This window comes from Lotus japonicus, chromosome 2 (genome assembly GCF_012489685.1).
Source record: "Lotus japonicus ecotype B-129 chromosome 2, LjGifu_v1.2".
NCBI classification, from domain to species: domain Eukaryota; kingdom Viridiplantae; phylum Streptophyta; class Magnoliopsida; order Fabales; family Fabaceae; genus Lotus; species Lotus japonicus.
In genome coordinates this window covers 94,547,012-94,560,285 of record NC_080042.1, presented here as the reverse complement: position 1 = coordinate 94,560,285, position 13,274 = coordinate 94,547,012, and the positions used below count along the sequence as shown (strand labels likewise).

At 37.3% G+C, this 13,274-nt stretch overlaps 2 protein-coding genes across 2 annotated transcripts; one reads left to right on the top strand and one right to left on the bottom strand.

Annotated features, from left to right (window-relative positions):
* The first annotated feature begins 977 nt into the window (after positions 1 to 977).
* On the top strand, positions 978 to 6,278 carry LOC130741364 (probable RNA helicase SDE3). Its single transcript, XM_057594243.1, has 5 exons — positions 978 to 1,132; positions 1,496 to 2,310; positions 2,422 to 2,595; positions 3,927 to 5,378; positions 5,721 to 6,278. Exons 2-5 carry the CDS (start codon positions 1,531 to 1,533, stop codon positions 6,051 to 6,053), a joined length of 2,739 nt encoding a protein of 912 aa, XP_057450226.1. The 5' UTR covers positions 978 to 1,132; positions 1,496 to 1,530; the 3' UTR covers positions 6,054 to 6,278.
* Positions 6,279 to 6,669: 391 nt separating this feature from the next.
* On the bottom strand, positions 6,670 to 7,715 carry LOC130735951 (non-specific lipid transfer protein GPI-anchored 25-like). The gene is made up of 3 exons (XM_057587819.1): positions 7,344 to 7,715; positions 7,198 to 7,254; positions 6,670 to 6,960 (listed from the first exon to the last, which is right to left on the bottom strand). The coding sequence occupies exons 1-3, from the start codon at positions 7,660 to 7,662 to the stop codon at positions 6,758 to 6,760; spliced, it is 579 nt and encodes a 192-aa protein (XP_057443802.1). The 5' UTR covers positions 7,663 to 7,715; the 3' UTR covers positions 6,670 to 6,757.
* Positions 7,716 to 13,274: the final 5,559 nt, after the last annotated feature.

Genomic DNA, 13,274 nt, shown 5'->3' with positions numbered 1-13,274 from the left:
CCAAGTCACACCATCGAAACCTATTTCCCTGCCATGGATTTGGAGGGAAGGAGGTAGATCTGGAGGAAGAAGAGAGAGAGAGAGAGGAGGATTCACATAGATCTGAAGATTTGAAAGGATGAGGAGGAGAAGGAGGAGTTGTGAGAGAAAGTGGTGGGGTGGGTTTCGCTGGATCTGGGGTTGTATATGTGCAATGAGAGAAGAAGGGGTGAGAGTAGAGAAGAAATTAAGGAGACCCTGGGTTTTGCTGAACCTGAAGGAGCTAAGCACCTCCTCGAGAACCTCATGAAGGAGTGAAATTGATTATACATACTCTATGGTGTCCAAGTTTGCAATTTTCGATCTGGAAAATTGCCACAGTGATTGAAGTTTCAATCTTTCTGAATTCTAATAGTTTGTTGTTGATAAAAAATTTAAAGTGTTGAAGATAATGAAAAATAAAAATGTTTCGAGATGAAGGTGATAGGATTTTTTTTGAAAAGAAGGTGATAGGATTAGTATTATATTAAGTTGGGGCTCAACAGATTAAATTTGGGGTTAATCTTGATTAGTCTAGGTTTTTTTAAGATTATATCAAGTTTTTGTTTTTTAAGTTATGACTGGGAATAAAAAATTAAGTTTTGGAATTAATTATTTAAAAAAAAAATTAAAATGCCACTTGGAAAAGCTGAATCAGCTAAAAATCAAGCCACATCACCTGCTGCCACACTTTGTCCTTAATTGGATTAAAAAAAATATTTTAAGGACCCAATTTGATGCAAAAAAATTTCAGACCCTGAAACTGATTCCCTTTACAATTACAGGGGTCTTCTGATGTATTAAGCCAAAAATTAATGAATCATATCATCTGTTCCACACACTTGAATAATTAAATTTTATCATTAACCATCTTCATGAATGCGTAATCTAAAAATTTAGGTTAATAAAAAATTAGTCAAACAATATAATAATTGACTTCCCAAAATGTTATATATGAATACGAGGAGTCTCACTTTACCTTACTCACCCCAAACCTTTCCCTTTTCTACCAAAATGCATTTCGCTCGATGACGTTCCAATCAATGCGTCACGCCATGGTTCAAATGCAGAGTCTCCATTCGCAATCGCATACTCGCATCGTTTGAGTCATAAGGTTCGATCATTTTGCTTGCATTTTTTTTTTGTTTTCATTTCACTCGTTCAGAGTATTACGTGCATGATTATTGCAATCTGTGCTCACTAGTTTTGATTTCTTCTTAATCGAACGCGCATTTCCGTTCCTGCAATCTCGACGGTTATCTCTCAACCAATTCTTCCATTTTCTCTGTTTATGCTTCTAGTTTTCACCTATAAATTCTCTCTTTCTGTTTAGGGTTTGTTTATTTCACCTAAAATGCATTTAGGAATCGCATGATTTTAATTCACAGATAAGGGGAATAACCCTAGTTGTTTTTTTCTTTGCTGATAATCTTATACTATGGGTGCTAATTAATCTTTTGGGTGATACATTTTGTAGAACTAAAGCTTGGAAGTAGTGTGCACCAGTTTCCGATGAGTACCGCCGGATACAAATCAGACGGGGAGTGCTCTGTCATAAGCTCCAAGGCTGAAATTCCGTTTCTCGATTTTGAGGAAGAGAAATCTGTTTGCAGTTACTTGGCCACTGAAGAGGATCCCGTAATCGTATCCATTCCGTTTGCATTTGTGCAGGGGAAGCCGAAATCAGTAACTGTTGGAGAAACTGCTGTGGATTTGGTAACCATTAATAACACTACTGATGAACCTGTGCAGCTGTGGAGTGTTCATATTTTTGCCTCAAATCCTACGGACTCTTTCACTCTTTCTCTCATGGAACCTCCGTCAGTGAAGTCGAATGCAGATAGCGATGAGAGCTTTTTAGAATTTTGCACTCTGGAGGACAGGATGCTCCAGCCTCGCGAGGTCCTAAAGATATGGTTGTCTTGCAAGACAAAAGAAATAGGCATGTACTCATCAGTTGTGTATTTTGATATTGGAGATGAAAAAATAGAAAGGGTGGTTTTCCTCTTAGTTGAAGACAAGATCTCCAAGTCTTTGACTTCTAACAGGCCCTATGCAAAAGGAAGGAGAAAAGACAAATTGGTCGTAGATACTTTTGTTCCTGGCTCACGTCCTGCAGCAAAGCCACATCGAAGATACATAAATAGGCTTCCAAATTATAACATTCCCAGGGACATTAGAGAATTGCTTGAGAACAAACAGGTCCCTGAAATTGTTTTCAATGGTCTTACAAGAAACAATTATGCCTCTTATTTCAAAACATTAATAATGATGGAAGAGATACAATTAGAGGTAATCTTATGTCTTTATTTTTAGCAAAAGAAAAGTAGATTAAAAGTCATCAAAGAATACAAGCCACATTTTTGTTTCTACTAACTGCGTGCCATTGACTTCTGCTTTCAGGAATACATGAGCACTTATGGCATGGAAGGCATAACTTTGAGAAAGAGAGGCAACCATTTTTTGTCCTTGGAGGTTCCTGGGCTTGCTGAGAGAAGACCATCACTTGTTCACGGGGATTTTATCTATGCCACGCCGGCGTCTGAACACAATGCAAACAAAGCTCGCATCTATCAGGTTTGATCCTCATTTGGCTGCATATCACATTGTCACTTGGAACCACTCACTTGGATAAATAAAATCTTTAACTTGAATTTGTTGCACCAAAATTTGGTCTTTAAAACTAGTAGTTATATGCGGACTGTAATTATTTACTCATTTCTGTATTTTCTGAAATGATAATATAAATGGAGTCTGGTCTGGTAGATTATAGGAGTACATGTTTTTGTGGTAAATTTATCTTGACCATGGGCCGTAGAATGCCATGCATGCCTTGGTTGTATTCCTTCATGGGCATGGGCGTGGCTCATGACTTTCACCTTTGCACTGACAGACATGATCCAAATCCAGATCCAGCTATGATGGATCAGACATCGCTTTATACACTATCTATTTTAGTGATTTTAAGTTATAGAATTGTAAAATAAAAGAAGTGGTTATTTCATGTAATAAATTTGGCATGTCTGTGTCTTTTCTTCTATTTGACAACTTTATAGGAATCTTTTTTGTGAACTAATAATTACCAACAACTATCTACTTGATATTTTGCACCAAGCCAACCATAGTAAGATTATTTTTGTTTTTTGACTTTGCCTATACACTAACATTCTTTCGTCTTCTAATCATCTTTAATTCATACAGATATAATTGGCAGTGTCTTGTCATGAAGCAATTTTGCCCTTATTCTGAACATTTCTAGAATCATTTTTAGGGGGGTTAAAATGGGACTTGCCATTCTTTGTTTAGAACCCTTGTTCGGCTCTCGCCTAGAAAACAAACACCATCTTACCTTCAGTTTTGACACAAATCCTCTGACCCGCTGCTCGCCAATGTCACCTGATAAGCGGTGGGGTTTTCCAGTCAGTCCCTGACTCCCTGCTAATTCTGCACCTATCTTCTTTGTTCTATTTCATGTCCTCTGTTCTGCACTGATCCACTGCTCTGTTCTTTTTCTTCTTCAGGTTGCCTTTTATCTACTATGTATCTTCTGTTTGTTGCCCTCTTAGTCTTTTATGTTCTGACTTCTTATTGGTCTCAGCCTTGTGTGTTCAGCTCAAAACCTATGACTCTTGATCATTAAGCATGATTATGCTCATAAAAATATCATTAATTTTGAGTATTTTTTACTTTTGAGAATTTAGGTATGTATCAAAATTTTCAGTGAGCAGTCATCCTGCTATAACAGTTTTGGTTTTTGGCAACTAATGCCACTATCCTGTATTGACAAATCTGGATTTTGGGTATCTTTTGTTGTTTATAGATACGTGCTTATCAAATTTCCTTTGAATTAGTATAAATGTATTTGTTTAGTTACAGTCATGATCCTCCCTTCATTTAAATTTCTGCAGGGATATATCCACCGGGTTGAAGCTGATGAGGTCTATTTGAAGTTTGATCCTGAATTTCACTTTATGCATAGAAATGAGAATCTTTATGATGTTCACTTCACGTATAATAGGCTCAATATGAGAAGAGAATATCAAGCAGTTGAGGCAGCAGAAACCTTAGGTCCTGACTTCATTTTCCCCTCCAAATCATCCAGAAGGAGGCACATTAAAACCACAGATCTGGTTCCCATATCTGGTACTTTTAATGAGGAGCAAGTTTGTTCAATCAAAATGATTCTGGGTTGCAAAGGTGCACCACCATATGTGATTCATGGACCTCCAGGTACGGGAAAGACTAGGACAATAGTAGAAGCAATCCTTCAGCTCTACACACATCAAAAGGATGCTCGTATTCTTGTGTGTGCTGCCTCAAATAGTGCAGCAGACTATGTACTGGAAAAACTACTTGCTCAACAGGATGTTGAATTTCGTGAAAATGAAATATTCAGGCTCAATGCAGCCACCAGACCATATGATGATGTAAAACCTGAACATATTCGCTTCTGCTTCTTTGATGAGTTGGTATTTAAGTGTCCCCCATACAATGCTCTGATTCATTATAGGATCATAGTATCCACATATATGAGTGCTGCTCTTCTTTATGCTGAAGATGTTTGTCGCGGTCACTTTTCTCACATTTTCTTGGATGAGGCTGCCCAAGCTTCAGAACCTGAAGCCATGATCCCTGTTGCTCATCTCTGCAAAAGGGACACTGTTGTTGTTCTGGCTGGTGACCAATTGCAGTTGGGTCCTGTGATATATTCAAAAACTGCAGATGAGTATGGACTGGGAGTTTCATACATGGAACGGTTGTTTGACTGCGAGTTATACGCTAGTGGAGATGCCAATTATGTAACCAAACTGGTTAGAAACTATCGATGTCATCCAGAGATTTTATATCTCCCTTCAAAGCTGTTTTATAATGGGGAATTGATGGCATGTAGAGATTCTGCAACATTCATGGAAATGGAAGAGCTCCTCCCTAATAAGGAGTTTCCTGTTCTTTTTGTTGGCATCCAAGGATGTGATGAAAGAGAAGGTAATAATCCGTCATGGTTCAACCGAATTGAAGCAAGTAAGGTTGTACAAATTGTCAACAAGCTGATAGCTGGTGGGAAAATAAGAGAGGAAGACATTGGCATAATAACGCCATACAAGCAACAAGTGCTGAAAATAAAACAGACACTTGAAAATGAAGGGATGCCGGATATCAAAGTTGGTAGTGTTGAGCAATTTCAGGGACAAGAAAAGGAGGTGATAATCATATCAACTGTTCGATCAACCATCAAGCACAATGAGATTGACAGAGTCCACTGTCTTGGCTTCTTGAGCAATTTTAGAAGGTTTAATGTGGCTGTAACCCGTGCTATCTCATTACTGGTTATAATTGGGAATCCCCATATTATATGCAAGGTACTGCCTTTTATATAACCAGCCATGACTTAATTTTTAGTAAGTTATCTCTCTGGTCAACTTTATGTTGTAAATGGAACATTTTCATATCTCCTCTGATCGATTGCATTGTATGTATGTCAAAGTTAGGCAGTTATCATGTCATTAGTATTTCTAACATGGTTGTAATGGGTAATGAGAATGCTTACAGATATAGTATTTCCACTTTCTGCTTAACTAGTCTGTTTGTCTTTGTAGCCAGATAATTAAAAACAGGTTCAATGTCTGATTGTTCTTTGGTCCCTTGGTTCTGATCTTTTTGGTTGTTAATGAAATCGTTACTCACTTGTCATTTTTTGACAGGATGAAAATTGGGGCCAAATGTTGTGGCACTGTGTGGACAATTCATCTTATCAGGGTTGTGCTCTTCCTGAAAGGCCGGCGGCACCTTGTGATAATGAGTACAATGGGGAGAACTCTTGCTTAACCTATAATGATGATAATGCATTACCCTCTAACAATGGAGGATGGGATCAACCCTCTAACAATGGAGAATGGGATCAACCCTCTAACAATGGAGAATGGGATCAACCCTCTAACAATGGACAATGGGATCAAGAAGATCCACCCTACTCTGAGTTCCATAAACCTGTTACTGATGAAGCTGAATGGTCTGATGGCTGGACATTAAATTAGTTCAGTGCCTTGAACTTTTTTTACTCGTATTTTTTGGTGATTAGTCTCTGTTGACTTGAACTTATTATGTTAATTTAGAATGCAGGGGAAAAGGATATACTCTTGATCATTTCATTTCTTTCATCATGCCTTTATGTTAATACTGCACGACATTGACATCGGGTTACAAATACTGCATATTTGCATGTAAGGTTAAAAAGTGCATATTATCTCTTTTTTTCCATCTTTTCATTTTTTTCCCGGTGATTTTCAATGTTTTATCCACGATTACTCGGTTTTTTTTACAACCTAACTCTTTTTGAGTTGTTTGTCTATGTCACCATTATACGATTGAACTGTGAGTTTTAGAAGTAATAATTTTGGAATCATTGGCAGCAAATTTTTTTTTTTGAACAAACTGGAGTCCAAATTTACACCTGATTTCAGCAATTTTTATATTCGGTAAGCATATTTTTTGTTTTCCATAATTGAAACTATAGAAGCAGAAAATACAATTGCGAATTGCAACATCATTATGACATTAATCGAAAAGAACTGAGCCTTAATTTCTCTATTGAAATGAAGTAACAGTACAAGTAATCTTTCGTAAAATTCTTGGCTACTATAGTATGTATGATTGAAAAACGATGATGGTAATGAAAATCAGTATGAGTAACATTTTAGCAAACAGTGGAAAGTGGAAACAAATTCATTCAGAAATAAAACTACACACTACTGTTGAGGAGGAGTGTGCTTGTGACAAAGATGGCAAGCATTATAGACAGTACCAAACTCTTGTATCCACCTGCCATGCTTGAACTTGATCCACTCCTTGTACGGCCACCCCCTCCGAAAGGCCCCACACCCCCTCCTCCTCCACGGTAACCACCTCCTCCACCGCGACCTCCACCACCACGGAGTCCACCACCTGCATGTTGATTAATTTCAAACATGACACAAATGATGAAATTCATCGTTTTTTATTGGTGATTCTTGCAAAATTTATTGAAAATTGCTACCTAAAAACTCTTTCTAAGGCAATTTTCTCAAAATGAAATCATATCTTACACGCAGATTTTGAAATTAGAATCAACAATAGAAAAATTTACAAAACTCACATGAATTTCAACAATGAATTACCGAACAGAAGAGAAAAATTACTCACCGAAAGCAGGGATCCCTACAATTTGTGCGCTGTTGAGAGGAGGCAGAGCCAGTGATTCTGTGAGCCACAAGAACGAAATGCCGTTAGCGAAGTAACAAACTGAGTAACAGAATGAATTGATCGTAACTGACAAGTGAGAATTGAACCTGAGCAGAGAGATTTGGTGGTTGACGAGCAAACGGAAGAGAGTGAGAGGAGTCTCGTCGTGTTGAGAGGGAAACCGAGGATGACAGGATCACGGAGAAGGTGGCAGAAGCAGAGGGAGTCCACGGCGGTGGCGGAGGAGAAGGCGTCGCAGCACGCGGCGGAAGCAGTTTCCGTGAGATTGTTTGGGGGAGACGACACGTAAGGCAGGCACGGAGAGAACGACATTAGCTGGTCCGTGCAGCCGCCGCTTGACGGAGGAGGCGCCGCCGCCTCTGTGACGGCGAGGACAGTGAGGAGGAAGAAGAGGGCGGTGGCCATGGATGGGAAAAATTCGAAATCGTTGGAATTCGCGGGAGGGAAACCAAAGAACGCACTCAATTTGTGTGATGTGATGTTTATGATTTTCAATTTTCAATATAAATAAATAAATCGATATATATATATATATATATATATATGGCATTTACAATCATAAATGATAAATGTTGCCACCCGTGATTGATAAATTATATACCTAATAAATATTTGTTTCTCCATATAAATCAAGAGTTTCCAAAAAAGTTCCATATAATTGAAGTTTTCTAATTACTTCTTATAATTCCTAATCGCATGCATAATCGCTAATTAATTCCCCTAGTTTTTAACTTTATGTACTTCGGGTCCGTTTGGTGCACCGTATTAGATCTGATTGTATAAGCTTATACAATACACTATTAACTTATCAGTTGTTTGGTGCTTACATCGTATTGTATAGCTTATACATCAGTCTATTCTTATACGTTAAAATGATGTATTATTTAATCCCTCATTCAAAGGGTGGATAAGACCTAATAAGTTGTGATGTATTAGCTATCCAAAAATATTCCAACCCTAGCCCTATTCATCTATGATAATCGTTCATCTTCTTCCTCTCGTTTTATGTTCCTCTTCTTCCTCCTCCATCATGGCCGCCCCTTATCTTCTCCTTCCTCCTTCTTATGCTTACCAACCACCAGTTTGTTTATACCTTTCTTTTTTTATTTTTTCTCATCCGCAATACTTCGTTCTTCATCGTCTCGTACCTTCTCCCTTCTCATTGTAGTTGTATCCCTTTTCCCCTTTTACAATACTGTGATTACCCAGTCTGGATGCATCACTTTTTCTTCTGCGACATGGCCAATCAGTTGTTGCACAATCTCCTCAATGAAGCTTTAATTATTCGATCGTGATTTTCAACATCAATTTCTCTCTCAAAAGACAGCTCCTTTTCAATTCTTTTCCATTAGATCTGGGTGAATAATTAATTGGTTGATGGAAACAACCAAGCGAGTGTACCGTAACTCATCAATTAGAAATCAAAATTTTGATCTTATATATAAAAACGTGCCCAGAAAATTGAAGAGATTGGGTGATTTGCTTAGGATTAGGCAATGAAACAAAAATGTGATTTTTTTATTAAAGGGCATTTTTGTACAAATATGTAATTTTTATACTATTTATAGTTTGTTCATTACTTCACCAAACGTTGTATAATATTAAATTTTTATCAGCCCTTATACTATCTGCCTTTATACTATCACACCTTATACAATCAGGTTTTATCCTATACGGTGTACCAAACATGCCCTGAGTAACAGAATGAACCATGTTTTATTTTTTTTATAGCACGAAATGCCTTTTTTTTTTAAATAGTATTTAACCATCTAAAATGGTGTTAGAATATGTAAAAAATATTATATAATTAATATCTTATCATATCTAACCAAGGTGATATAGATTTTTTTTTAACACTATTAAATCTCATTCATAAAAGATTAAATCATTCTTGGTTAGTCTCATTCGTTTGAAATATGAGTGGAGCTGCCCTAATCAACAAACACTATGCAGATTGTGATATTGATAGTCTATGACAATAGAACGTTTCATATGACCAATGCCTTTACTGTGGAACGCAATTAACAGGTTGAGAGGTTTCTCATATCTAGACCAGATTGATCGATCATAGGAAATATCTACTTTCTTTAAGGACTTCTTGCCAGCATTGGCCAAAACTCCTCCACCTACTAATCCTCTTGCAATCATGAAGGCAACGACTACTGCCTACGTGGGAGAACTAATGATATTCTCCAATGCCATTAATTCAAATGTTTTTCCTTTCTCAACTTTTCTCTAAAACTCAAGTCAACGAAATTGAGAGAGAATTATAATTAGGATTGGATATATAGTGTGTACGTGAGAAATGTTTATACACATGTTGTTATATACCAAGAGAGAATCATGTACATACATGATATGATCTTATAACAATAAGTATAGTTCATAATCTAGTGTGTTACCTTAACTTAATGATTATTCCATATCAGAGATGGTTTGGGTAATTGGTAGTTCAAAACAAATACTATAACTCAGTCTCTTTTTTCTTCATGAATTGATTTTACTCTTATTTTTGGATAAAGTAGGCTCGCAAATAGGGATTAAGTGTCATTGAAGATGAGACACATGAACCACCAAGATTACTTCTCTTAGTAAGCTACTAGGCTAAGAGAAAATGACTGGTATAGGAGGGGACGAGGGAAACAAGTTAGTAAGCACCAATGAGTTTAAAACATACTATAATGAAGAGTGAAGACAAAAAAACAGGGAAAGGAAATTGCTTAGAAAAAGTAAACCGAGCCTCGAGTTAATTAATTTATTATCAGTCCTTAATCATGCTGACTTGATTTTAATTAGTAGTCATAAAAAATGTTACAAACAGGAATTGAAGACTATTGCATTGCATATGTGATAATGTGAAGAACTCAACCTCAATTTCTCTATTGAAATGAACACAATGTTCAAGTGTAACTAAAAGTACCAGTAACATTTCCTACAATTCTTGGCTATAACTACATTTTAGCAATGAGTGGAAAGTGGGAACATGTTGATTCAGATCACTAAAACTAAGCATTGCTGAGACTTGAGAGTGTGACAAAGATGGCATGCATTAGTGGCAGTACCAAACTCTTGTATCCGCAGGCCATGCTTGAAGAACTCGAACCACTCCTTCGTCCGTGACCACCCCCACCAAAGAAATGTCCCCAACCCCCTCGTCCTCCATGAGAACCACCTCCTCCATGGGAACCACCACCTCCACCATGGCCACCACCTCCACCATGGCCACCTGCATGGTAATGAATGGAAGGGTCTCGGAGGAGGTGGCAGAAGCAGAGGTAGTTCGCGGCGGAGAAGGCGTCGCAGCACGCGACGGAAGCAGTTTCTGTGCGGTTGTTTGGGGGAGACGACGAGACGTAAGGCAGGCACGGAGAGAACGACGACATTAGCTCGTCGGCGCATCCGCCGCTTGACGCCGCCTCTGCGAGTGCCAGGACACACAGGAGGAGGAGGGCGGTGGGCGTCGGAATCGGCATGTCAGTATGATTTTCTCTCAATATTAATCAAAAGGTGAATTCTGTGGTACCGGTAGGAAAATGTGGGTGTGGTGCCTCCATGTAGTCTGTCAAATAGAAAAGAGACATGTGGCAATTATTATTGAAGATTTTTAATTTTCCATCAATTTCCGTTTTTTCTAAAAATTTGAAATAATTTGTGATATTAATTTTGAGAAGGGTTTTTTAGCAATTGTTAGAAAATTGTCTCTAGTTAATATGCGTTTTTACCTAGAGACATTGCTGGTTCATATTCTATTGTTCTTGGTTCATCTTCAACACACTAGTAAACCCTAATCTCACACTTCTTCATCTTTCAGAGAGGAGGAACCCAAACATCACCCTTTTCGTCTTCCATTTTCGTTCTCTTTCACTGATCAATAAGAGATCCATAAATCGCACAACACAAGACATGAAGATGAACGAAAATGGATAAAAATGCATTCAAAAATCAAAACTTTATGAACATAAACCCAGTAATTTCTGAACACGGTTTCTGAAATTTGTTCAAAATTCAAAACTTTATGAAGATCAAGAGTAACAAATAGTACAGACCCAAGGCCAGAGAAACGAAACAGAGAAAAAAAGGAGAAAGGGAAACAGAGATTCAGACTCAAAGTTTGCATTTTTTGAGTGTTTTGGTGCTTGCTGGAGTTGGGAGGAGCGGCGTCGTCGGCGGAGGCGTAATCGGCGGCGAGAACGTCTTTGATGTTGTTGTTTGTTGTTGTTATTGTTGGCGTCTTGAGGAAGCTCGTACTGTGAGAGATTGTTCATACCGACACTCTTCCTCATCGAATCAACCACGACCCGAACAGTATGATCTCGTCGGAGACGGCGGAGCCAGCGGAGTCATCGGCGGCGGAGGAACGATTCATCATCGGATCGAGCGTTGCTTCTGGTGAACTCAACTCGAATCTTTTTGGAGTGTTTTGGTGTGGCCTGAGTGGGGTGTTTCATTGACATGGTGAGGGGAAAGAGGATTTAGGGTTGAAAGATGAAGTTGGTGGCTTTGAGAAAGAGGATTTAGGGGAAAGAGGATTTAGGGTTGCTGGTGAGGGAGAAGATCTTCTCTGCAACTTGTCTCTCCTCCTTCCCATAAGAAGAACAATTGTAATATCACTTGAATGGGAAGGAGGTTAAAAAATTAATTTTACGGTGGTAACTGATTTAGTTAGGGACCGATTAGTAATTATATAAACTTTTTTTTCTAAAACAATATTATTTAAAAATCAATTCAGGATAAATGAAAAAGACACCTCACTTAGTACATGTTTTGTTGCTACTGGTCCAATTAGGCAGAGGCACCATACCTGCATCTGGGAGGAGGCACCACAGCAGCCACTTAATCAAAATGGAAAATGTTTGGTACTCGTATAAATGGGTTATCTAAATGACCCATGATAAACTTTGGGTTAAATAACTCATTAACCAATCACATTGGAGATAAATGAGTTGGAAATAAATTAATAAATAAAATATAAAAATTTCAACTCACTTATCTCCAATGTCATTGGATAATGGGTTATTTAACCCAAACTTTATCATGGGTCATTTACACAACCCCTCGTATAAATAGCAATGTACATGTGCTTCTTCTCATAGCTTTTCACACAAGAATGGCATGATTAACTCTTCAAAGAAACAAACTAAAGAGTCTCTTCTGTTTATTTCGAGTTCTATCTAACAGAATTTTCTTGTACATAAAAAAGCTAGATATATGTACTCTCCAATTCAAAATAAATGTCTACTTATGAAAATAAATTATTTGTATATATTTCTCCACTTAAAATTTTTAAGAGAACATTATTTAGTGTTCTAGATAATGTTTTATGAGGGGAGATGAAAATACATTTTAAAATGATAAACTAGAAAAATAAATACTCACTTTGTTTCTAATTATAAAACCTCTTGAGATAATACTCACTTTGTTTTCATGCTAGCCATATTTCTAGGTCTTATAATTTTCTTGCTTTCCTCATTTTTTTTAAAACCTCGTAGGCTTGCTAAATTTGCTAAGAAGATCATTCATTTGCCTCACTTGATTTTTCCTAGCTCTTATTAAGAAAATGTACATTATTCGTAAACAAAAGATGTGACAAACTTTACCAATTTCTAAAATTTCTAATTGGTGTTCATCGTCCTTCCAAAATGGATTTTGAGGTGGCCAAACTTAACCTTTCCATGCACATCATGAAAAGGTAAGTGGACAATTGATTCTCTTGCCTAAACCATATAATGTCTCCTTGTTCGAAAGAATGGAAAGACTCACATAAAATGTAAATCATGATTAATTGAATGCGCTTCATAAGAAATTCAAGTTCCTTAAGCGTTCAAGTAACCTCCAATCAAATTGGTCATAAACCTTTTCTAAATCAAATCAATAGATCCTCAACTTTCATTTTTTTGCGTTCTTTTAATGAAAAATAAACTCTTGAAGTACAATTACATGAAATACATTTTAAATCTTAGAATTTAAAGTTTTAAAAATTGAAGGAACTTTTGGTGGAAACTTAAAGATTGTGTTAT

Excerpts from the sequence above, each read along its gene's own strand:
- LOC130741364 (XM_057594243.1), top strand. The coding sequence starts at position 1,531 with ATGAGTACCGCCGGATACAAATCAGACGGGGAGTGCTCTGTCATAAGC. Across the intron at positions 2,311-2,421 it reads TGGAAGAGATACAATTAGAG|GAATACATGAGCACTTATGG; the intron begins GTAATCTTATGT and ends TTCTGCTTTCAG. Across the intron at positions 2,596-3,926 it reads ACAAAGCTCGCATCTATCAG|GGATATATCCACCGGGTTGA; the intron begins GTTTGATCCTCA and ends AAATTTCTGCAG.
- LOC130735951 (XM_057587819.1), bottom strand. The coding sequence starts at position 7,662 with ATGGCCACCGCCCTCTTCTTCCTCCTCACTGTCCTCGCCGTCACAGAG. Across the intron at positions 7,255-7,343 it reads CACCAAATCTCTCTGCTCAG|AATCACTGGCTCTGCCTCCT; the intron begins GTTCAATTCTCA and ends TGTGGCTCACAG. Across the intron at positions 6,961-7,197 it reads TGTAGGGATCCCTGCTTTCG|GTGGTGGACTCCGTGGTGGT; the intron begins GTGAGTAATTTT and ends ATCAACATGCAG.